The sequence below is a fragment of the Vitis vinifera genome, chromosome 16 (assembly GCF_030704535.1).
Source record: "Vitis vinifera cultivar Pinot Noir 40024 chromosome 16, ASM3070453v1".
In the NCBI taxonomy this organism is placed as follows: Eukaryota; Viridiplantae; Streptophyta; class Magnoliopsida; order Vitales; family Vitaceae; genus Vitis; species Vitis vinifera.
The window spans coordinates 25943450-25965531 of NC_081820.1; the positions used below are offsets into that span (position 1 = coordinate 25943450).

The 22082-nt window shown below is 37.1% G+C and overlaps 2 protein-coding genes across 2 annotated transcripts; one reads left to right on the forward strand and one right to left on the reverse strand.

The window, feature by feature from the left end:
• Nucleotides 1-16459: 16459 nt before the first annotated feature.
• On the reverse strand, nt 16460-18251 carry LOC100241370 (rust resistance kinase Lr10-like). The gene is made up of 2 exons (XM_019217837.2): nt 18196-18251; nt 16460-17706 (listed from the first exon to the last, which is right to left on the reverse strand). The coding sequence occupies exon 2, from the start codon at nt 17690-17692 to the stop codon at nt 16580-16582; it is 1113 nt and encodes a 370-aa protein (XP_019073382.1). The 5' UTR covers nt 17693-17706; nt 18196-18251; the 3' UTR covers nt 16460-16579.
• Nucleotides 18252-19400: 1149 nt separating this feature from the next.
• Nucleotides 19401-21593, forward strand: LOC100246494 (rust resistance kinase Lr10-like). Its single transcript, XM_059743432.1, has 3 exons — nt 19401-19904; nt 19996-20073; nt 20772-21593. Exons 1-3 carry the CDS (start codon nt 19401-19403, stop codon nt 21591-21593), a joined length of 1404 nt encoding a protein of 467 aa, XP_059599415.1.
• Nucleotides 21594-22082: the final 489 nt, after the last annotated feature.

Genomic DNA, 22082 nt, shown 5'->3' on the forward strand with positions numbered 1-22082 from the left:
ATCGTATGCATCCACCTCGTATGAGTGCACCATCATGTATAGTGCCCCCTACAGAGCAGCTAGTGATCAGACCGTATCTTGTTCCACTTCTACCAACTTTCCATGGGATGGAGAGTGAGAATCCGTATGCACACATCAAGGAATTTGAGGATGTTTGTAATACATTCCAAGAGGGAGGTGATTTGATGAGGCTTAAGTTATTTCCTTTTACTTTAAAGGATAAAGCCAAAATTTGGCTTAATTCTTTAAGGCCAAGGAGTATCCGCTCTTGGACTGACTTACAAGCTGAATTCCTTAAGAAATTTTTTCCTACTCATAGAACAAATGGCTTGAAAAGGCAAATTTCAAACTTCTCAGCTAAAGAGAATGAGAAATTCTATGAGTGTTGGGAAAGATACATGGAAGCTATAAATGCTTGCCCTCACCATGGCTTTGATACTTGGCTACTGGTGAGTTACTTCTATGATGGTATGTCCTCCTCAATGAAGCAACTCCTCGAGACAATGTGTGGAGGAGATTTCATGAGCAAAAATCCAGAGGAAGCTATGGATTTTTTGAGCTATGTGGCTGATGTTTCAAGGGGATGGGATGAACCAACTAAAGGAGAAGTGAGGAAGATGAAGTCTCAGTTGAATGCTTATAATGCAAAGGCTGGGATGTATGCCTTGAAAGAAGATGATGACATGAAAGCAAAGATAGCAGCTATGACAAGAAGATTGGAAGAGCTGGAGCTGAAAAAAATTCATGAAGTGCAAGCTGTTGTTGAAGCACCAGTGCAACTTAAGCTATGTCCCAATTGTCAGTCATATGAACATTTGGTGGAGGAATGCCCTGCAATTTCATCTGAAAAGGAAATGTATAGAGATCAAGCTAATGTTGTTGGACAATTCAGGCCCAATAACAATGTGCCTTATGGAAATACTTACAATTCTAGTTGGAGGAATCATCCTAATTTCTCATGGAAGGCCAGAGCAACTCAATACCAACAGCCGGATCCACCATCTCAGCAATCTTCAAGTATAGAACAAATAGTAGCCAATCTCAGTAAGGTAGTGGGAGATTTTGTTGAAAAGCAAGAAGCCATCAATGTTCGAGTTGATCAAAGAATGGATAGAATGGAGAATGTGTTGAATAAAAGGATGGATGGGATGCAAAATGATATGAATCAAAAATTTGATAACATCCAGTATTCAATCTCCAGGCTTACAAATTTGAATACACTGCAAGAAAAGGGAAGATTTCCTTCTCAACCTCACCAAAATCCCAAAGGTGTCCATGAAGTGGAAAACCAAGAGGGAGAATCATCACAGGTGAAAGATGTCAAAGCCTTGATCACTCTAAGGAGTGGTAAGAAAATTGAGAAGCCAATACCTGAGCCACATGCTGAGAAAGAAGAAGAGGTAAAAAAAGGGGAAGGAAATGGAAGATAAAGAGAGTGAGATCAGTGAAGAAAAGAAGGACTCTGATTCAGCAATGAAAGCAATTCCAGAGAAAGAGCTGCTGAAGGAAGAAGTGCTGAAGAAATCAACATCTCCACATTTTCCTCAAGCATTACAGGGGAAAAAGGGGATCAGAAATGCAGCTGAAATCCTTGAAGTCTTGAGGCAAGTGAAAGTTAATATTCCACTGCTGGATATGATTAAACAAGTTCCAACGTATGCAAAATTCCTAAAGGATTTATGCACTATCAAAAGAGGGTTGACTGTAAACAAGAAAGCCTTCTTGACTGAGCAAGTAAGTGCAATCTTACAGTGTAAGTCTCCTTTGAAGTATAAAGACCCTGGAAGCCCTACCATTTCAGTCATGATTGGAGGAAAGGTAGTGGAGAAAGCCTTGCTAGATTTGGGAGCAAGTGTGAATTTGCTTCCATATACTGTCTACAAGCAATTGGGACTTAGAGAGTTGAAGCCAACAGCAATCACTTTATCTCTGGCAGATAGATCAGTGAAAATTCCAAGAGGGGTAATTGAGGATGTATTGGTTCAAGTGGATAATTTCTACTATCCAGTAGATTTTATTGTTCTTGATACAGATCCTACTGTAAAGGAAGCTAATTTAGTTCCTATCATCCTTGGAAGGCCATTTCTTGCAACTTCAAATGCAATCATCAATTGCAGGAATGGGCTTATGCAACTTACTTTTGGTAACATGACACTAGATCTCAATATTTTCTACATGTCTAAAAAGCAAATCACTCCGGAAGAAGAAGAAGGTCCAGAAGAGATATGTATTATTGATACTTTGGTGGAGGAGCACTGTAATCAGCATATGCAAGACAAGTTGAATGAAAGTCTTGTGGATATTGAGGAAGGTTTTTCTGAATCCCCTATGGGGCTTGCTACTCTACAAAGTTGGAGAAAGATAGAAGAAATTCTACCTTTGTTCAATAAAGAAGAGGAGACAGCTGTTGAAAAAGAGATTCCAAAACTCAATCTGAAGCTCTTACCTGTGGAGCTGAAATATACATATCTGGAGGAGAATAATCAATGTCCTGTTGTGATATCTTCATCTCTGACTAGTCATCAAGAGAATTGTTTAATGGAAGTTCTCAAGAGGTGTAAGAAGGCAATAGGATGGCAAATATCTGACTTGAAAGGCATTAGTCCTTTAGTTTGTACTCATCACATATATATGGAGGAGGAAGCAAAGCCAATTCGTCAATTTCAAATAAGGTTGAATCCTCATCTACAAGAGGTGGTGCGAGCTGAGGTGCTGAAGCTACTTCAAGCAGGAATCATTTACCCTATATCTGATAGCCCTTGGGTGAGTCCTACTCAAGTGGTACCAAAGAAGTCAGGAATCACAGTGGTTCAGAATGAAAAAGGGGAAGAAATTACTACACGCCTCACTTCAGGTTGGAGGGTGTGTATTGATTATAGAAAGCTGAATGCTGTAACCAGGAAAGACCATTTTCCATTGCCATTTATTGATCAAGTGCTGGAGAGAGTCTCTGGACATCCATTCTATTGTTTCTTGGATGGATATTCAGGGTATTTTCAGATTGAAATTGATTTGGCAGATCAGGAAAAGACCACTTTTACATGTCCATTTGGAACATTTGCTTACAGGAGAATGCCTTTTGGTTTATGCAATGCACCTGCTACATTCCAAAGATGTATGTTGAGTATCTTCAGTGATATGGTGGAAAGAATTATGGAGGTTTTCATGGATGACATCACCATATATGGAGGTACATTTGAGGAATGCTTGGTTAATTTGGAATCAGTTCTTCATAGATGCATTGAAAATGACCTGGTGCTCAACTAGGAGAAATGCCATTTTATGGTACGTCAAGGAATTGTCCTTGGCCATATCATCTCTGAAAAAGGCATTGAAGTTGATAAAGCAAAGGTGGAGCTCATTGTCAAATTACCATCTCCAACAACTGTAAAAGGAGTAAGGCAGTTCCTTGGCCATGCAGGTTTCTATAGGAGGTTTATAAAAGGTTTTTCAAGTCTTTCAAAACCTCTTTGTGAGCTGTTAGCTAAGGATGCTAAGTTTATATGGAATGAAAGGTGTCAGCATAGCTTTGATCAACTGAAGAAATTCTTAACAACAACTCCAATAGTTAGAGCCCCTAATTGGCAATTACCTTTTGAACTGATGTGTGATGCCAGTGACTTTGCTATAGGAGCTGTGCTTGGCCAAAGAGAAGATGGGAAGCCCTATGTGATTTACTATGCAAGTAAAACACTAAATGAAACTCAAAGGAACTACACAACTACAGAGAAAGAATTGCTAGCTGTGGTGTTCGCTTTGGATAAATTTCGAGCTTATTTAGTGGGGTCTTTCATCATTGTGTTTACTGACCATTCAGCCTTGAAGTATTTATTGACAAAGCAAGATGCAAAAGCAAGGTTGATTAGATGGATTCTTTTGTTACAAGAATTCGATCTCCAAATCAAAGATAAGAAAGGAGTGGAGAATGTGGTGGCTGACCATTTGTCAAGGTTAGTTATAGCACATAATTCTCATCCCTTGCCTATCAATGATGATTTTCCTGAAGAATCACTCATGTTCCTAGTGAAAACTCCTTGGTATGCTCATATTGCTAATTATTTAGTAACTGGTGAAATTCCAAGTGAGTGGAATGCACAGGATAGGAAGCACTTCTTTGCCAAAATTCATGCTTATTATTGGGAAGAGCCCTTTCTCTTTAAGTATTGTGCAGATCAGATCATTAGGAAATGTGTTCCTGAAGATGAGCAGCAAGGGATTTTATCTCATTGTCATGAGAATGCATGTGGAGGCCACTTTGCCTCTCAGAAAACAGCTATGAAGGTATTGCAATCAGGGTTTACCTGGCCATCTCTTTTCAAAGATGCCCACATCATGAGTAGGAGTTGTGATAGATGCCAAAGGCTTGGAAAGCTAACAAAAAGAAATCAAATGCCTATGAACCCCATTCTGATAGTTGAGTTATTTGATGTATGGGGCATCGACTTCATGGGACCTTTCCCAATGTCTTTTGGTAATTCTTACATTTTGGTGGGGGTAGATTATGTTTCTAAGTGGGTTGAGACAATCCCCTGTAAACAAAATGATCACAGGGTGGTTCTCAAGTTCCTTAAAGAGAACATTTTCTCAAGATTTGGGGTGCCCAAAGCCATAATCAGTGATGGAGGTGCTCATTTTTGCAACAAACCTTTTGAAGCTCTGTTATCCAAGTATGGAGTGAAGCATAAGGTGGCTACACCTTAACATCCTCAGACTTCCAGGCAAGTTGAGCTAGCTAACAGGGAAATAAAGAACATCTTGATGAAAGTGGTGAATTCCAACAGAAAAGATTGGTCTATTAGGCTTCATGATTCATTGTGGGCATATAGAACAGCTTATAAGACTATTCTTGGGATGTCTCCCTATCGTCTTGTCTATGGTAAAGCATGTCATCTCCCTGTGGAAGTTGAATATAAAGCTTGGTGGGCAATAAAGAAGCTGAACATGGATTTGATCAAGGCAGGAGAAAAGAGATTTCTAGACCTTAATGAGATGGAGGAATTGAGAAATAATGCTTATATCAATTCCAAAGTTGCAAAACAGAGGATGAAGAAGTGGCATGACCAACTCATCTCCAACAAGGAATTCCAAGAAGGGCAAAAAGTTCTGATGTATGACACAAGACTCCATATCTTTCCTGGGAAGCTCAAGTCAAGGTGGATTGGTCCATTTGTTATTCACCGAGTATATTCCAATGGAGTGGTGGACTTATTGAATTCCAATGGCAAGGATAGCTTTCGAGTCAATGGATATCGTCTCAAGCCATTCATGGAGCCATTCAAACCAGAAAAGGAGGCAATCAACCTCCTTGAACCTCAAAAAGCCTAAGTGAAAAAGGGTTTGCTGGACGTGGTTTTACCACAGTTCAGTTTGTAAATTTTGTAAATTTTCAAGTTTTTTTCATACATTTGATCTTAGTTTTTGATCTTAAATCATGTTTTTAGGTGTGTTTTAATCGTTTTGAATGATCCCAGGTGGAAGAAATTTCAAGGGAATTGAAAGAAAAAAAATCGGGTCGATTTTGGAGCGAAAACAGAGCAAAAACAGGGAAAAAACAGAGCTCTGCGAAATTTCGCAGCATGAAGGAAACCTCTGCGAAATGGGCATTTTGTTGCCAAACCATTCCGCAACACTGTAGAAGCCTCTGCGAAAGTATTTCGCAGCTGCGAAAGTGGGGTTTGGCACACGAGTGCCACTCCGTAGTACAGTAGCATCGATTTGGCAGTTGCGAAGTGCGTTGCGAAATGGAAGAGCATGATTTCGCAGCAAAAGTCCCATTCCGCAGGGAATTTCGCAATTGCGAAAGTGGGGTTTGGCACACGAGTGCCACTCCGCAGCACAGTGACATCAATTTCGCAGCTGCGAAACACACTGCGAAGTTGCTGCGAAAATGGCAAGTTGCTGCGAAATTGGCGTTTTGTTGCGAAACTTAAACTGACCCTTGGGCTTCCGTTTTTCCTATTTATACCGGTCATTTGAGCTGCGAAAAGGGTTTCAAAAATCAGAGCACCATTTTCGCAGCCGCTTCGTCTTCTTCAGTGAGCCTCGCCGTCCAGCCTCCGGTCATCCTCTCAGATCAGCAACGTCGGCCAAAGTTTGGTAACCTGAAATAGCGCGAACACGAGGAGATAAGTCGTCATCTCCTTCGAACCGCAAAAAGGGGTTGCGAAAGGAGCCACTTCCAGATTCTGCTCCAGAGTCTTCGCAGTCGAGACCAAATCCACCTCCGGTGAAGCCCGCGCCACCAAAGCCGCCGGCAAGACGATATTTGACCAGATCAGGAGGTTGGCCATTGCAGAAGAAGCCGAGGGTTGAGAGCTCAGAACCCATTGATTTGACTGAGCAATCCCCTGAGCACTCCCCTGAGAAATCCCCAGAGCAGTCGCCGGTTCAATCTCCGATGTCCTCACCAATTCCTTCTCCAGTTGCAACTCCAGTCCCCTCACCAATTCAGTCACCGGTACCATCTCCGGCACCAAAAGAAAAATCGAAGAAGCGAAAGGCACCACTTCCAGAGCCTCAAATTCAAGCCGAAGTAGCTCCAGCAGAAGTGATCAGAAGGCCAATGCTAGCCCAGCCCCCAATAGAGGTGAATTTGGATTGTCAATCTCGGGCATTCCATTCAGAGTTGTGCTTCGATTTAGCAGCATTCAGAGTGAGGCCAGAGCTAGCCCAATCCTTTCAGCTGCTGAGGAGGTACCATATGGAGCATCTGCTAGCTCCAAGAGATTTTTTCTACCCCCGGATAGTCACGGATTTCTACCAATCCATGACAAGCAAAGAGGTCAGAAATCCAACTTTGATTCATTTTACTATTGATGGTAGACATGGCATCCTGGGAGCACGCCAGATTGCTGAAGCCCTGCAAATTCCTTTTGAGCCAACCCAATTTGATAATTTTAGAGCTTGGGCAAATCCTACTGAGCTAGAGATGGTGAGTGCCCTTTCCAGAGGAGCTGTAAATCGATCACACTTGCTGAGGGGGGAGTTGCCTCCAGTTATGTTTTTGATTGATGCCTTTTTGAGGCATAATATATATCCATTGCAGCATTGGACCCAAAGAAGGGGAGTCCTCCTGGAAGCTCTTTACAAGATGTCAGAAGGATTTTTCTTTGGGCCTCACCATTTGATCTTGGCAGCCCTTCTCTACTTCGAAGAGAAGGTTCATAGAAAGAAGTTGCAAAGGACTGATTGCATTCCCCTCCTATTTCCAAGGCTGCTATGCCAAATTCTAGAGCACATGGGATACCCTGCTGAGCCTCAGCTGGAGAGGAAGCGAATGTGTCGTGAGCCTTTCACTCTTGATGAATGGAATAACATGACGGCCTACAAAGTTGATCAGCCTGGGCAGCCTCAGCCAGCTGCAAGGAGAGCTTCCCCAAGGCATAGGCCTGAGAATATAACACTTGCCATTCCTGCCATCCCTAGAGATCCACCACCTGCCCCAGCTGCATCTCAGCCATCCACATCAGCAGAGCCGAGGATGGCCATTCCTATATCAGAATATCGAGAGTTGTGCCGTGCACTGGAGACTCTTACAGCTTCTCAGAGCAATCTTGCTCAGGAGATGGCATCCATCAGAGCCTGCCAAGAGCAGATGTTGGCCACACAGGCTCAACAAGCTGCCATCTTGAGGCAGCTCCAAGTCCATTTCGATTTGCCACAAGCTGTAGAGCCCTCCGCATCTACTCCACCAGAGCCACAATCTCAGCCTGCAGAGTCTCATCCTCCAGAAGCCCCAGCTGATGCACCTACAGAAGAGGCAGCAGATCCATCTGCCTAGTTCTAGCCCCAGCACCACTCATCAGACTATTATTATCTACTATTTCTATGTATTTTGTTTTTTTTTTTTTAGTTGAAAAGAAATCTCAGTATTTTGGTACTATACTTGAGATTCCTTGTGTTTTTTGTTTTTTGCATTGTACTTGAATGAACAGAAAGTAATACAAAGTGAATATTTCTTGTTCAAAGTTAGCATTAAATTTTCCTTATTTCCTTTTCTCACATATTCTATTCTTTTTGAAACATGTGGTTTTCCCCAATCAATATTCGAATTTGATTTCAGCAAGGAGGTACCACTTCCTCCCTTTAATTACAGTCACTCAAATCACATTGAGGACAATGCTCAGTTCGGTTGGGGGGTATGAGGAAGGAAGTATGCTAAATCTTTTTGGTATTGCAATTATATTTGCTAAATCTTTTTGGTATTGCAATTATATTGGTTAGTTAGTTGTAGTTTTACTTTTTACTTTTGTTATTCTATTCTCCATGAATTTTGAGGAAAAATTTTCAAATTAAACAAAGAGAAATTGAACTGTTGTTTTTCACTTGACTTAGAGTATGGATTATGCTTACTAAAGTGGTTTAATTGTTGAAACTTCTATTGAAATTGAATTTAGTTCTTCCACTTTAAGCTATTCACACACTATGCACATTAGATTCCGATTATAAGATGAAAAGCTATTTCCCTCTTGACTTAGGATAGTTTTGGAGCTTAGTATATTTGACCTCATTTGATAAAAATTGAAACACCCTGCAAAAGGCCAATGAGCCTTTGAAATAATGAAAGTTGTTTGCTTGCCTTGAAACCCGAGCAAGGTCTGAGGGGTATATGGTGAAAATCTTTAAAGCCTGGTGCCCTAAGCCTTAATTGGTTGGGAGTCACCGACCTTAATGCTCGTTATAAGGGTGAATAGGTAGAGTTAGCATATGGTAGATGCTTGGGTATTAGAAATTCATTCTTAAAAGTCCGGGGAAAAATTCGAGGAGTTAGTGGTTGAAAGATCCTTAAAGCTTGGTGCCCTAAACCTTAATTGGTTGGGAGTCATCGATGGACCCCCATTACATGGACAATTCAGAAAGAGTACCCCATTAAGCTGCTTACTAAAAAAAAAAAAAAAAAAAAAAAAAGGTGTGTTCTTTTCTTATGGATTTTGGTCAGATTGCTAAAGTATTGAAAAGAGATAGGTTGGGGGGTGAGATTAGTAGCATATTATTCTCGGAACCTAAGGAACCAATACACATAGATTTTTGTGGAAGATTAAAGTTTTGATTCTTAGAAAGTGGAAGTGATTTTAAAACTTCAGTTTGCATAATGCACTCCCTTGATTGACAGTGTTTAGCATAGGTGTTATGACTCTTGTTGAGCTTTGGGTTTGTATTTCTTTAATGATTCATGTGAGAATTAGATCATCATGCCACTTGAGAATTATTTCCTTTTAGCATGATGTTGTAAATTTTAGATTAGTTTGCTATTTTATTTTCATTTTTCTCTCCTACATTGCTAAGGGACTAGCAATATGTCGGTTGGGGGGAGTGATTACTACTCAAAAAGTGCTATTTGATAGCCTATAATCAATCCTTTTAACCACTTTTGAGTAGTAGTTTAGGCCTTTTAACTCAATTGGCATGTTAAGGGTCCTTGAAAGCAATTTTACTCATTTTGTGCAAGTTTTGGTGTTTTTGTTAGTATTTTGATCACCAAAGCAAGTCAATATTGAGGAGAGCTATGAGGAATCTTGGGCAAAGCTTAGAAGTTATTTGCCAAAAGTAAATCCGGATTGCAAGGAGAAAAAGCAAAGAGGATCAGCTATGGAGCATATTCTTGATGATAGTCGTAGCAGCCACTTTTGGGGCACTTCCTGAAGTCCAAATGATGCATGCTATATACCGTTTCAAAGCTCAGGAAGTCAAAAATCCAATGCTTCAAACGGTGTGCAATTTGGAGTTGAAATGAGGAAGTTGCATCTATTACAAGCAGATCACTCCAAAGTGCTGCGAAATCACCCTTTTGTTGCGAAGTGATTTCGCAACACTTTTGTACAGTAGAATGTTTCTTCTTCTGACGATGCCTGATTTATGCCGCAAGAGGGAAGCTTGGAACATCAAGATGGAAGCCAACTTCGCAAGCCTTCAGTGATGGCTTGGTGTTGCGAAAATATTTCGCAGCCCTCATGGGTGTCTGCGAAATTTCGCAGACACCATTTTCCTCCTGCGAAATGCTTCCTGAAGCCTTCCGACATTTGCTACCGACATTGGAAGATATTTTCCATTAGATTTTTTGTTGTCTAAATCCCAAAATACTCCTTGTAACCCTCCAATTACAAGATTCCTTAGCTTTTAAGTTAGTAAAAAGACTAAATATCTTTGTAACAATTAGTTTTATATTATGTTCATATATATACCTCTCGGGAGCCTGTTCCAGGGGAGGAGTTCCTTCTGTAAAAGTTTGGGAAGCAAGTAAAGTTTATTTCCTTCTACTGCCTTACCTTCTCACTTTGTATTTTTTACTTAATACTAAGTTATGAACTCTCTGAGGAGTTTTCCCCAGAGAATGAGTAACTAAACCTCTAATTCCTTGGAGCTAAGGTAGCCGGGGGAGGTTCCAAGTGCAAGAATGCAAAGCTTTGTGGTTTTAGCTAGTAATGAAGAGGAAGTGAAATCCTTTAGTGATTTCAATGTTTTTAGTTAACTTAAAACACCTTGGAGTCACCTGGGCCAACACTTGGTAAGGCAAGTGATTTCCCACCATGGAAATGCACTAGTTTACCCCTTGCGAGCCTCTGGTAGGTGACTTCAGGGTAGGATTTTCTAGAATAGCCAACACTTGATAAGCTTTTGGACTCCTAGGAGACATCCATTAGTTATCCCTTGCGAGCTTTTGACGGGTAATCCAAGGTTAAGGATCACCTTGAATGGTTAAGGCTTAGTGAGAGGTTTGAACCATTGCAAGTTGCACCAGTGAGAGAATTAAAGTGAAATCCAATTGAAGGATGAATCTGTACCACACCAGCTAGAGAATTAACTATATGTTGAATCTCTAACGCGACCAAAAGAACCATCTGACCGGAGCTTTGTCCTTTGCATGAGGAACCACCCCAGTGTACCTAATTCTTCAAGGAATGTTTTTCTTCCTAAGTTATTCCAAACTTCTGTTAAGTTAATTAGTTTAAGTCTAAACCATCACCAACCAAAGTTTGTGTTTTACTTCTTAAGCTAACCTTGAAATGAAACAAGACCAATTCTCTTGGAATTGGTATCATTGATTGCTTGCTAATCATTCCCAGTGAACGATCCTAGAGCCACTATACTATAGTAGCTTTTTATTTGCTACCCTAGTGTATGGTGTTATAGGTATAAATTTTGTTGATCACTCCCTCATCCAAGGAGCACCAGCTGGACACGAATCAGCTGAGACACCAATTGGGCATGAATCAGTTAAGATGGTTCAATTTGAATGGATCCTAATTAATTGGGAGATTCAAATAAGGTCACTTGCTGTTAGAAATCATTGCGAAGAGGAACTAACACAAACTTTTGATCAAACTTTGCCCTACATCATGTTTGGCCCTCGAACCCATATTTCACCTAATTGATTTGGTGGAAGAGGCTTCAATGTATCTATGCTAACTATTTGGGGTTCATTTTTTTTTTCTTTTGGTAGATCATTTTCTTTTTTGCTTTTTTTTCTTTGTTCCTTTTTGGTTTTCAAGTTACAAATCATTTAATCAAAGAAATGATAACCAATTTTTTTTTTTACTTTTATTTTAATGTACCTTCATTTTTGGGTGCTAGGAATCTTGTCTAGTGTTTTTTTTTTTTCCAGTTTTTCATGTTTTTGGGTTTTCTAAAAATATAATGTAACTTCAAAGTTCCATCAGAGAAAAAGATTTCTAAAAAAATAATGTAACTTCAAAGTTACATCAGAGAAAAAGAAAAAAAAAAATGCAATCCCCATCAAAGAGACAGAGATTCATTTAATGATTTCATCTTACTAGTCCCTCTAGCCATATATCTGAAAGGGGTTTACTATTAAGCTTCTTGTTTAGCTATTTGCTAACATCAGCCAATTGCCAATTGTTTAGCAATTGGGGCTGCCATTTCTCCAACCTCATCATACAAAGGTGGACAATTTGATATTGGCTTACTGGTCTAGAAGAAACTTAATTTTTTTCCCCCTTTTGTTCCTTTTTTTTCGTTTTTGATATTGAATATGCTAAAGTTAAATGTGATTGCTATGAAAGTGCATTACTTACAATAAGCATAAGAAAATTTAAAAAATGAATTTGTTTATGAACTTAATCTGTTCTATAGAGCAATTTTATCATGCAATGATTTTTCCTTTCTTTCTTTCTTTCTTTTGATCATTGTATGAATTATTACAATAATAATAGTAATAAATAACAAGTAATAGTTTTTATAATATAAAGTTTTATGTGAAAAGAAATGCTTAAGAAATTAAGTTTTTTCTAAGAAACAAATGAAAAAAATGAGTGAAATAGAAAATACCTTTTTTTCTTGTATTCACATAATTGAAGTATCCTAAAATGATAATTAAGTATATAGAGCATCTTCTTGAGTCAATTTTGGTCTTCAAATATTGAACTTGTGAATTTACTTGCTGGCTTTGTATTTAGACTGCCTTGAACTCAATGATTTGAATCTGAAATCCTGTTCAAATTTCCATGCAGGTAGTAGTCTGATGCATTTCTTTGAGGTTATGATCTTTCCAAAATCCTCCCTGGTTAGATCATAAGTAGAATGAAAATTTTAGAGTCCTAAGTATGGCCTTTCTAAGGTTCTCTTTTAAAATACAAGTTAATAGGTTCATTATGTTGCATCACTAGTTTGTTATCTCTTAAATTCTATTATTATTATGTCCGCATTCCCTATTTTGACAAATTGAAAAATACTAGTAGACATTGCTTTATATTTTTATTATAAAGCAACCAGATTTTTTATTATACTAAAAACAATCTTTATATTTTGGTTTTTTAAATTAGGTGTTTATTACATGTTCCAGGCCTAAGCAGTTCAGTAATTTATTCTTTAAAGATGGTTTGTACTTATAAGTAGCTATCCAAGTCAAATAATCAGCAAATTAAGCTTAAGGTGAAAATTTTCAAATTACGAAAGTTTTACATTTGTCAAAAGAAATGAAAAAAACCAAGTTCTTATGTGGAATGTTTATTTTTATTGATCTTAAAGGCTAAGTTCTTGGCCTGACTGCTGAAGAAGTTGTTGGACGGGTCTAAGCAGGTGAAGTTTGAAGCATTTAAAATAAATTAGAAGACCTGTAGAATGATAATTATTTGCTAGTAATAATAGTTGTAGCCTCAACCTTCTTTTGTTTATGATATTAAGACAATCAGTTTTTGTTGATCAATAAAAACTTCAAACTTAATTTACAAATTTAAGGATTGGCCAAAATCTTTGGGAAAATAATAATACACTTGGAGACTTAGCTATCTTCTTACAAGGGCTGTAAATGAACTAATTATCATTCTTAGTCTATTTCATGCTTCATTGCAGATCTGAATTTTTCTTACTTGCTCTATTGTTGCCCAAATTTCTTTATCATTTTTCATTCTCTAATCATTCTGCCCAAGAATTTGAATAGAACCTCCAAATAATCATCCAAATTTTTAGCTCTTAACAAGCAACCACACTTGGACACTCATAGTTCCACTCTCCTTACAGTATAAGATTCTAAACTCAAGGAATTTTGATTTCTTGTTCAGTCTTATTGTCTACTTTGCATGTTATTGGTAAGATAATGGCAGGTCCACACAAGTGGAATGACATGAGTAAGGTACATGTTGCTACAAGGATGAGATGGAGACCAAAAAAATTCTGTCACGATTTAAATTGTTGCCCAAAGCAGGTTCTCTCATTGCCAGGATATAACTCTCAAATTAAGCTCATTTGTAATGTATGGGAAAATTATATGCTAATAATGTCCGAAAGCTGATGGCTAGTGAGGTTTGTGTCTATATGAATGTGCTTTTGAGTTTTGAACCTTAATTTACAATCTAGAGATTAAATATGGAATCTTGTGTTTTCTACAAATGTTGGAGATGTTACAATATTAGAACTGTTGATTTTCTATGATGCCTTGATGTCTTTTGATAAACTTAGAATGAATTGTGGACTTGGGAAGGGAGGATTTCATCAATAAGCATGTAAGAAAACACCATTAGCATATGTCAGTATGAAAATTACTAAACTGGGGCATGAATACCAAAAAATGTAAACCTTGTACCTATAGTAGAATAATATGGATGTTCAAACTCTAGAAATCATGTGTTTTTCCTTTTTAAACTGATCCATGCATGGAAACATGAAAAAGATTGTTGAGGTTGTGGCCATTTACAATATATCCCTAGAGGGATAAAGCAGCATCATAAAGAGAAAATTTGGAAAAGGTACACTCTTGGGCTAACCTAGAACTACAAGCTAGGACAAGAATTGGTCACAACCATGTACCTACAAAATCTACTTACAATTTCTAGGGAACTTCAGAGGGCATACACATGTGTGTGTATACATGCTTGGATGTATATATATGTTTACAAGATAAAAACAGAACCTTGTACTAGATGTAGGCAAAGGTATTCACTAGATACAAAAATTTCCTTGTGTCACTTGTTGAGACTAGAGAAATACCTATTTAGATGTGGTGATTAGATTTCAACATAGCCTTCTTGATGGTTTGGTTCTTGAATTATGAGGCAGTGGTGTCTGTTATACCCTTAAAATTTACTCCGTATCAAGTAATTACTAATTTATGGAAGCAAAAATTCCTTTGTATCATGAAAGGAATAACAGTTTCTTGTTGATACTATTTTGTTTGGATGTTGGGTTCCTATATTGTTCAAAATGTGATTTTGATTGCCTGATTGTTGCAACTCACATTTCATCTGTTGTTTGTATTATGCTTGTAGGGTAATATGATACTATTGGATATTGGACTTGTTGAGAAACAAATATATCATTCTACTCTCAATGGTAATAATAGCCTGCCTAGTGTAACATAATTGATAATATCATGGCCTCACCCCCTAATCCCAGTTGGTTTCTTTAGTTTTTGTCCATGAATGACACTTTATTCAAATAAGCATTGGTGTGTTGTTACTCGTGTAATCTTTTTTCTTATTCATAGAAAAAGTAACTATTTAAATATGTTGTTCTGGATCTCTGTTAACAAAACATCAAATCTCAAAGCTTCTTGGCCTTTCTTTTCGAGTGTCAAGTCATTTTCTCAATATGTTGATCTAAAAAATCTCTTTTGTGTTCCTGCAGGTTTGTTTTGTAGATGCTAATTGGGACTCACCATCTGTATATATCCATTGTATGATTCTATTATTTTTTGGCTGGAAAAAAGGTTTATAATGGATATCATGTTCAGGGGAAGGATTTTTGTTGACCTATGAGTTTTGTATTTCTCCAAATTTTGGAATATTACCATGAAACTTTTGTGTCAATCTTGAAGGGGTTAGCCCTTTTCTTTTTCTGTTTACCCAATCTACACTTGCTATTGGTGTTGAAAGGTATCCAGAAAAAATTGCCATTCAGTTATGAGGTGGTTAGGATAAGGTCAAGCTACTATTGTAGCATGAAATTGCATGTAATATCAAAAGAAAGATTATGCTTAACTCAAATTCTCAGAAGAAAAATGTTTTTGATCCACACCATTTTTATAGTGTTTTGAAGGATTTAATGGGGAACCTCACAAATGAGCCTCACAAAAAATTAATAATGATAACCTATAGTTGTGACCAATTCCAAAATGCGACTATATCCTTTTAGCGGGGGCCAAAAACAAGATGCAGCTGTAAGAACCATTTGTTGCACTTTACTGTGGTTGCTACTATTACTTTAACTTGTGTTTACGGTCACCTTCACAATTGCAACTATAAGAAGTAGTTGCACCACCTATGGCTACACCTGTAGTGCTCCCTCTTACTATTTGGACTTGGTTAATATCCTACAAGTTTGAAAATTTTCGGTATATGGTTTCTAGAGATGCATTTGAAGTTCATTTGTTAGAGAATATTTGAATTTTGGGAGTTGGTAGTGGAGTATTAATTTTCCAAGGTTGAGATTTGTTGGTTTTTGGTGTAAGTAGTATTCCTTAGTTTAGGAATTCCTTGTCCCACATGGATTATGAATTGGTTTGGTCAATGCTTGGAGGCTTATATATAAGCCCATGTCCTTTTAGCTATCTTAGTGGCTTTAACCAATATTAGTATAAAGAAAGCTCTTTGCCAAGTAAGAGCCTCCTAGTTCGATATTCTTCCAATTTTGTAATTTTCTAATTTAAAAGTTAATGAATTGATTGCTATTTCCCAAGGACATAGGTAAGACACTCTTATGGTACATCATAAATATTGTGTCCTTTCTTTTATCTTTATTAATCTTGTTGCTTTTCTTTCTACTTAGAGTTAGTTTACTTTGTTTTCTATTATATATATTTGGTGTTATTTAAGTCATGTGAGACTATGCAATACGACAATAATCATTTGAGTCCTATGGTGTGCATTAAAGCAATAATCAGTTGAGTACTATGGAACTAGTCCTTAAAACATTAATTGGTATTCCTATTTAGTGCTATTTGAATCATATAGGACATAGGTAATAATTATTACATGTTTATATGCTTGTTGCTAGGGTACCATGCCAATGCCTCAAGACAATATTACATTATATGGACCTTGCAAGAGGAGTTATAACCCATACATCTAATCCAAATTACAAACATATGATATCATAGGAGATAACATGCAAGTGGAAAAATGCTACACTACCTTCCATCTAATGTAATTGTACCCAGGGAATTGCACAAGGAAATTGGTGCTTCTATTGGATTGCTCATATGATCCTCAACTAACATTTCCTCATAGTATAGAGTAGGCTTCGGAGGTATTTCTAATAACTCAACCTCTCCTTCCAACATCTCCAAAGCTTTGCTCATTGAAGGACGGTTTATGGGCTTCATCTGTATACACCATAGTGCAACTATCACCATTTTCCTAACCAACTTCTTTTCATCTTCGATGGCATCTCCCAAGTCTATGTTATCCCCTTGATCATATCTATCATAAATCCATGATGGAAAATATATTTGACTCGAATGCTCTGCATTTGCATTCACATTCTTTCTTCTCCCCACCGTCTCCATTAACAACATTCCAAAACTATAAACATCAGCTTTGTAGGAGACACCTCCAATATTTTTATAGAATAATTCTAGAGCAATATATCCCAGTGTTCCTCGTGCGGCAGTGAGAGACACCATACTTTCATCTGTTGAATACAATTTTGCAAGGCCAAAATCTGAAACTTTTGGTGTAAAGTCTTCATCAAGAAGAATATTGTGTGGCTTGATATCAAAATGTAGAATTTGCATGTCACAACCTTGATGTAAGTATTCAATCCCACGCCCCACTCCAAGTGCAACCTTATACAACCTTTCCCAGCTCAAAAAAGTGTTATTTTCTTCTTTAAGAAAAATAAACTTATCAAGAGAACCATTGGGCATGAAGTCATATATAAGTGCCCATTTTGATCCCTGTACACAAAATCCTACAAGTCTCACCACATTAACATGATGAATTCTTCCTATTGTTGCAACCTCATTGATAAAATCTTGTCCATTAGCTTTTGACATGACCAACACTTTCACAGCTACAATGCGACCACTTCGAAGTTTTCCTTTATATACAGAGCCAAAGCCTCCTTGACCTAATTTATTCGCAAAGTTATTAGTCATCTTCTTTATGTTTGAATACGAGTACTTGATTGGTTGGAGATTTTTGTGACTCCGTAAGAATTCTTCAATATTATCATCAAATGATAGATGTCTCCGGTGGAACTTGTAAATCAAATAGGCAAATAGGCACAACATCCCGAGCATAGTCCTTCCTATGACTAAACACAAATCAAATGTAAGAAAAAATGAATATTTTAAGAAAAAAGAACAAGATCTCAAAAACAAAGTTAAATCTAACAAATACAGATGGTAGGAAAAACTATTCTACCTAGCTTCATATCAAGTAAAACACTAAGTTGTTGTGTTTTTAGAGAGCCATATGAAATAGCTACTTTAACAATCACTCTATAGTGTATTGTTGCTTGGGGAGCAATTTCACGGAAGTATTGGGGCCTTGGATAAGAAGACCTCAGTTTCAATTCATTGTTTTGACTTCTTTATATGTTAGTGGAGTTGAATTACATTTAAAATTGGGAGAAAATTTTGAATTACATCTAAATTGATTTTGCTTTGTACAATCAAACAAAGCAAAATCAATTTGAAGTTCACTATACAACCTTCAAATGCAAGAATTCCAAGATTTTTCAATCAACTCTTTAGAATATTGTTTTTGCAAAAAATTAGTAGTTGGAATTTAGGAGGCTTACCAATAATACGCAGTATCCAGCCACCTAGTAAGGAAGAGATGTAACAAATTAAAAATATGGACTAATATAAGTGAGAGACATAAATAACACTAGAAAAGGAGACATGTAAGTTAAGAAAGCCTTACCAATCATCGAGGTTTTGCAGGGATAGTGATTTTCGCAATGATCAAATAATTCTTCTTGAAGTCCTATATCAAACCATCCGTGCCATGTTAGTCACAAGGAAGAATGCCCTTGATCACCTAAATTTTAAATTTTTTGAGAAGCAAGAAATGGAGAGATTTATTAAGATGAAAGAACTCTAAATAAATCTTTTGTCTTATTCTCATGAGAAAATAATAATTGCAAGTAGCAACCTTACCTTGGAATTTTAAGGTGTAGGGAGAAAGTAACCCCCCTGTTAACAACGAAAGTTTGATTTGTAAAAAATAAGGAAAAATTACAAAAATGAAGATTTTACTTGAAAGAAACTTCTAATTGAAGCCTTACTAATAAAGGGAAGCAATAAATCATTGGTTTTAAGCTTCCAAAGCCCTGCAAGATTAAACCAAACCAGCGAAATTAGGGATAAAAATTGAAGATCACTTCTGCAAGGAAGATGGTTAGTATAAAATCACATTTCCATGAAAGCATGCACTGTAATCCCAACTCCAAAGATCAAGTATGAAAGCAGGCACTATAAGATTATAAGATGGTTATCTTATAATTTCTTTACTCACAATTTTTCTCTGAATGTCCGGACTATATTCGTTCCTTGACTCTTCCTTCAACATATTACTCTTCCTTCAACATGGACCACACTTTCATCCAGCCAACTGTGAGCTTCCCATTATTTAGAATCTCTATTAAATATTCGAATTGTTTATGTTTTAAATATTACATAATTTTTAGGTTTCAACGATGGGAAAAGGATAAAGAAGTATCATTTTTATCACTTACCTTCTTTCTTTACTCATACGGCCTGTTAGTAAATACTGATAGACCAATTTTCTACAATTTGTTCAAGTAAATTTTAAATTCTGAGATAAAACTAAACTTTTATTGTAGCAGTCCTCCATCTTTTTTGTATCCCCTAAAAGCACCTGCTTCCCAAACAAACAAAGTTCTTCTCCCTTTGTACAAAATTTTCAAATCTAGTTACATATATATAGAGTAGGTGAGAAGCAGGGCAGATTAAAACTATAGAGATAAGCAGCCGCTTAAAAATGGGCATCTCTTTATTCTTCTTCTTCTTGTTTATGGGATTGTTTGCAGAGATTAATGGAAGGAGCCAAGATGAAGAGTGCAAGGCGTCAAGGTGCAGTCACCATGGTCCAGTCATCCGGTTTCCATTCCGGCTAAAACACCAGTCAGACCACTGTGGATATCCGGAGTTTGAGTTATCATGCTCAGAAAATAAGCAGACCATACTAGAGCCCCCATATTCATTAAAACTCTCTGTGGAGAAGATAAATTACACTTCTCAGGAAATTATAGGCCGACCCGATTATTGCCATCGCAGGAAGTTTCAAAACTTTAATTTATCTGCCTCTCCCTTCCAGTTCACGGAGTCCTACTTAAGGAGCTTCTCCTTTTTCAGTTGTTCAGAAAATAAAGCAAAGTCATATGGGCTTAAGTCTATCCCTTGCAGTTTTCTCTCAAGTGACCCAGTTTATGCCATTGAGTCCAGCTCTTCTCTCGATTTCACCAACTTATCCTTTTGCCGGAAGGTTTTCAAGGCTACACTCCCACATTATATATTTTATGGGGAAAACCATATTTCTATGAACTGATCAATTCTAATGTGCGGAAATTGTGAAGCAAAAGGAAAGAAGTGTCAGCGGAAGAAGAGTAATAGCACAGAACCCGAAATCGAATGCATTGATAAACCAGCAAAAGGTAATAAACCCTGCTTCTTCATCATTTTCGCCTTTCAAGCCCGTTCATATCTCCTACTATGATTTTAATAGACTTGTTTTAGGGATTATGCTTGTTATAGATATACCATATGCAAAGGATATTTTATTTGGTATTTCTTATGTATGCTCTGTTTGTATATTTGGTATTATTTATTCACTACAAGCTAGCTACAACAATTAGGCTTGGCTAAAATAATTGAACCTCCAAAAAGGATTGCAAAGTCTAAGGCTAAAATCCAAAAACTCCAACAAAAATTAATGTTACCTCATGATCATCATACAATCTATTGTGATTTTATTAATTAAAAAAAATATAAGCTAATGAGTTTATCATCTTTTACAGGTGCTCCGATAGATTATAAAATGGTCCTTACAGGTGATTTTCTATTCACCTATATATATTCATCTTTTTGTCACGATGAGGGTGACATTATGATTCTTAATTTGTTTCTTCTTTTTTCATTTGCTTACAAATAACCATTTTTCCTACTTGCAGAAGTAATCCTTGGTTTCTGTCACCTCTCGTTGGGAATATTTATAATCTTTATTGTCTATCGCTCCAATAAATTAAAAAGAGAGCATAAAATAAATATTCAAAGGTTTTTGGAAGATTATAAAGCTCTCAAGCCCTCAAGGTATTGTTATGCTGATATTAAGAAGATCACAAATAATTTCAAGGACAAATTAGGTCAAGGAGGTTACGGGACTGTTTATAAAGGAAGACTCTCAAATGAAGTTTTTGTTGCAGTAAAGATTCTTAATGATTTCAAAGGGAATGGGGAAGAGTTCATTAATGAAGTGAGAACAATGGGTACTATTCATCATGTTAATGTGGTTCGTTTGGTCGGGTTTTGTGCAGATGGATATAAACGAGCTTTAATTTGTGAATTCTTACCAAATGACTCATTAGAAAAGTTCATATTTTCAACATTTGGTAACAATCGTTCACTTGGTTGGTGTAAGCTTCATGATATTGCTATAGGCATAGCTAAAGGAATTGAGTATCTTCACCAAGGTTGTGATCAAAGAATCCTCCATTTTGATATCAAACCTCATAATATTTTGCTTGATCACAACTTTAATCCGAAGATCTCTGATTTTGGTTTGGCCAAATTATGTTCTAAGGAGCAAAGCACAGTATCTGTGACAGCAACAAGGGGGACCATGGGCTATATTGCACCAGAAATGTTATCCAGAAATTTTGGGAGTGTGTCTTATAAGTCAGATGTTTATAGTTTTGGTATGTTATTGCTTGAAATGGTAGGAGGAAGGAAGAATATTGATGTTACGGTAGAAAACATTAGTCAAGCATACTTCTCGGAATGGCTCTATAATCATTTGGATCAAGAGCAAGAGGTACACATCCGAATTGAGGAAGAAAATGATACTAAAATAGCAAAGAAGCTAAGTATCATAGGACTTTGGTGTATTCAATGGTATCCATCAGATCGCCCTTCGATGAAGGTGTGGACCCGCATTTTTCATGTGCGCTCCCACTAGATCGGCGAGACTCGCTTTTTTATTTGTGAAAAATTAATTTTAGAAAAGTCGGAGTCGCCACTTATTTTATTTTTATTTTAAAGGGAAAATAAAACAAGAAAGAAAAACCCTAAAATGTGACTCTATAATTTTTGGAAAAGCATGTCTTTGAAAAACCCGAGTCTTGGTCCGGGGATCAGGTTACTTATTGGGAAGGTACCTCTAGAAGGTAGCACCCCTCTAAGCCCTATAAAGATCTCTACTGACAAAGTTAAGGGAAGTGTGGCCATTAAACAGTTAATTATAGGTACCTAAGTAGGCTAGGTGATTTCAAAAAATAGCATGCCCAACAAGATCAAATTACAATAAAGGAAGGTTAGGATACGTACCCGGACCACTTTTCAAGCACTATCATAAAACATCAGAGTTAGTATAGAAGTATAGCACATAACATGTATTTAATCATAGCGAATCTAGCATACATCTAAGCACCTAAGGATTATCAAACAT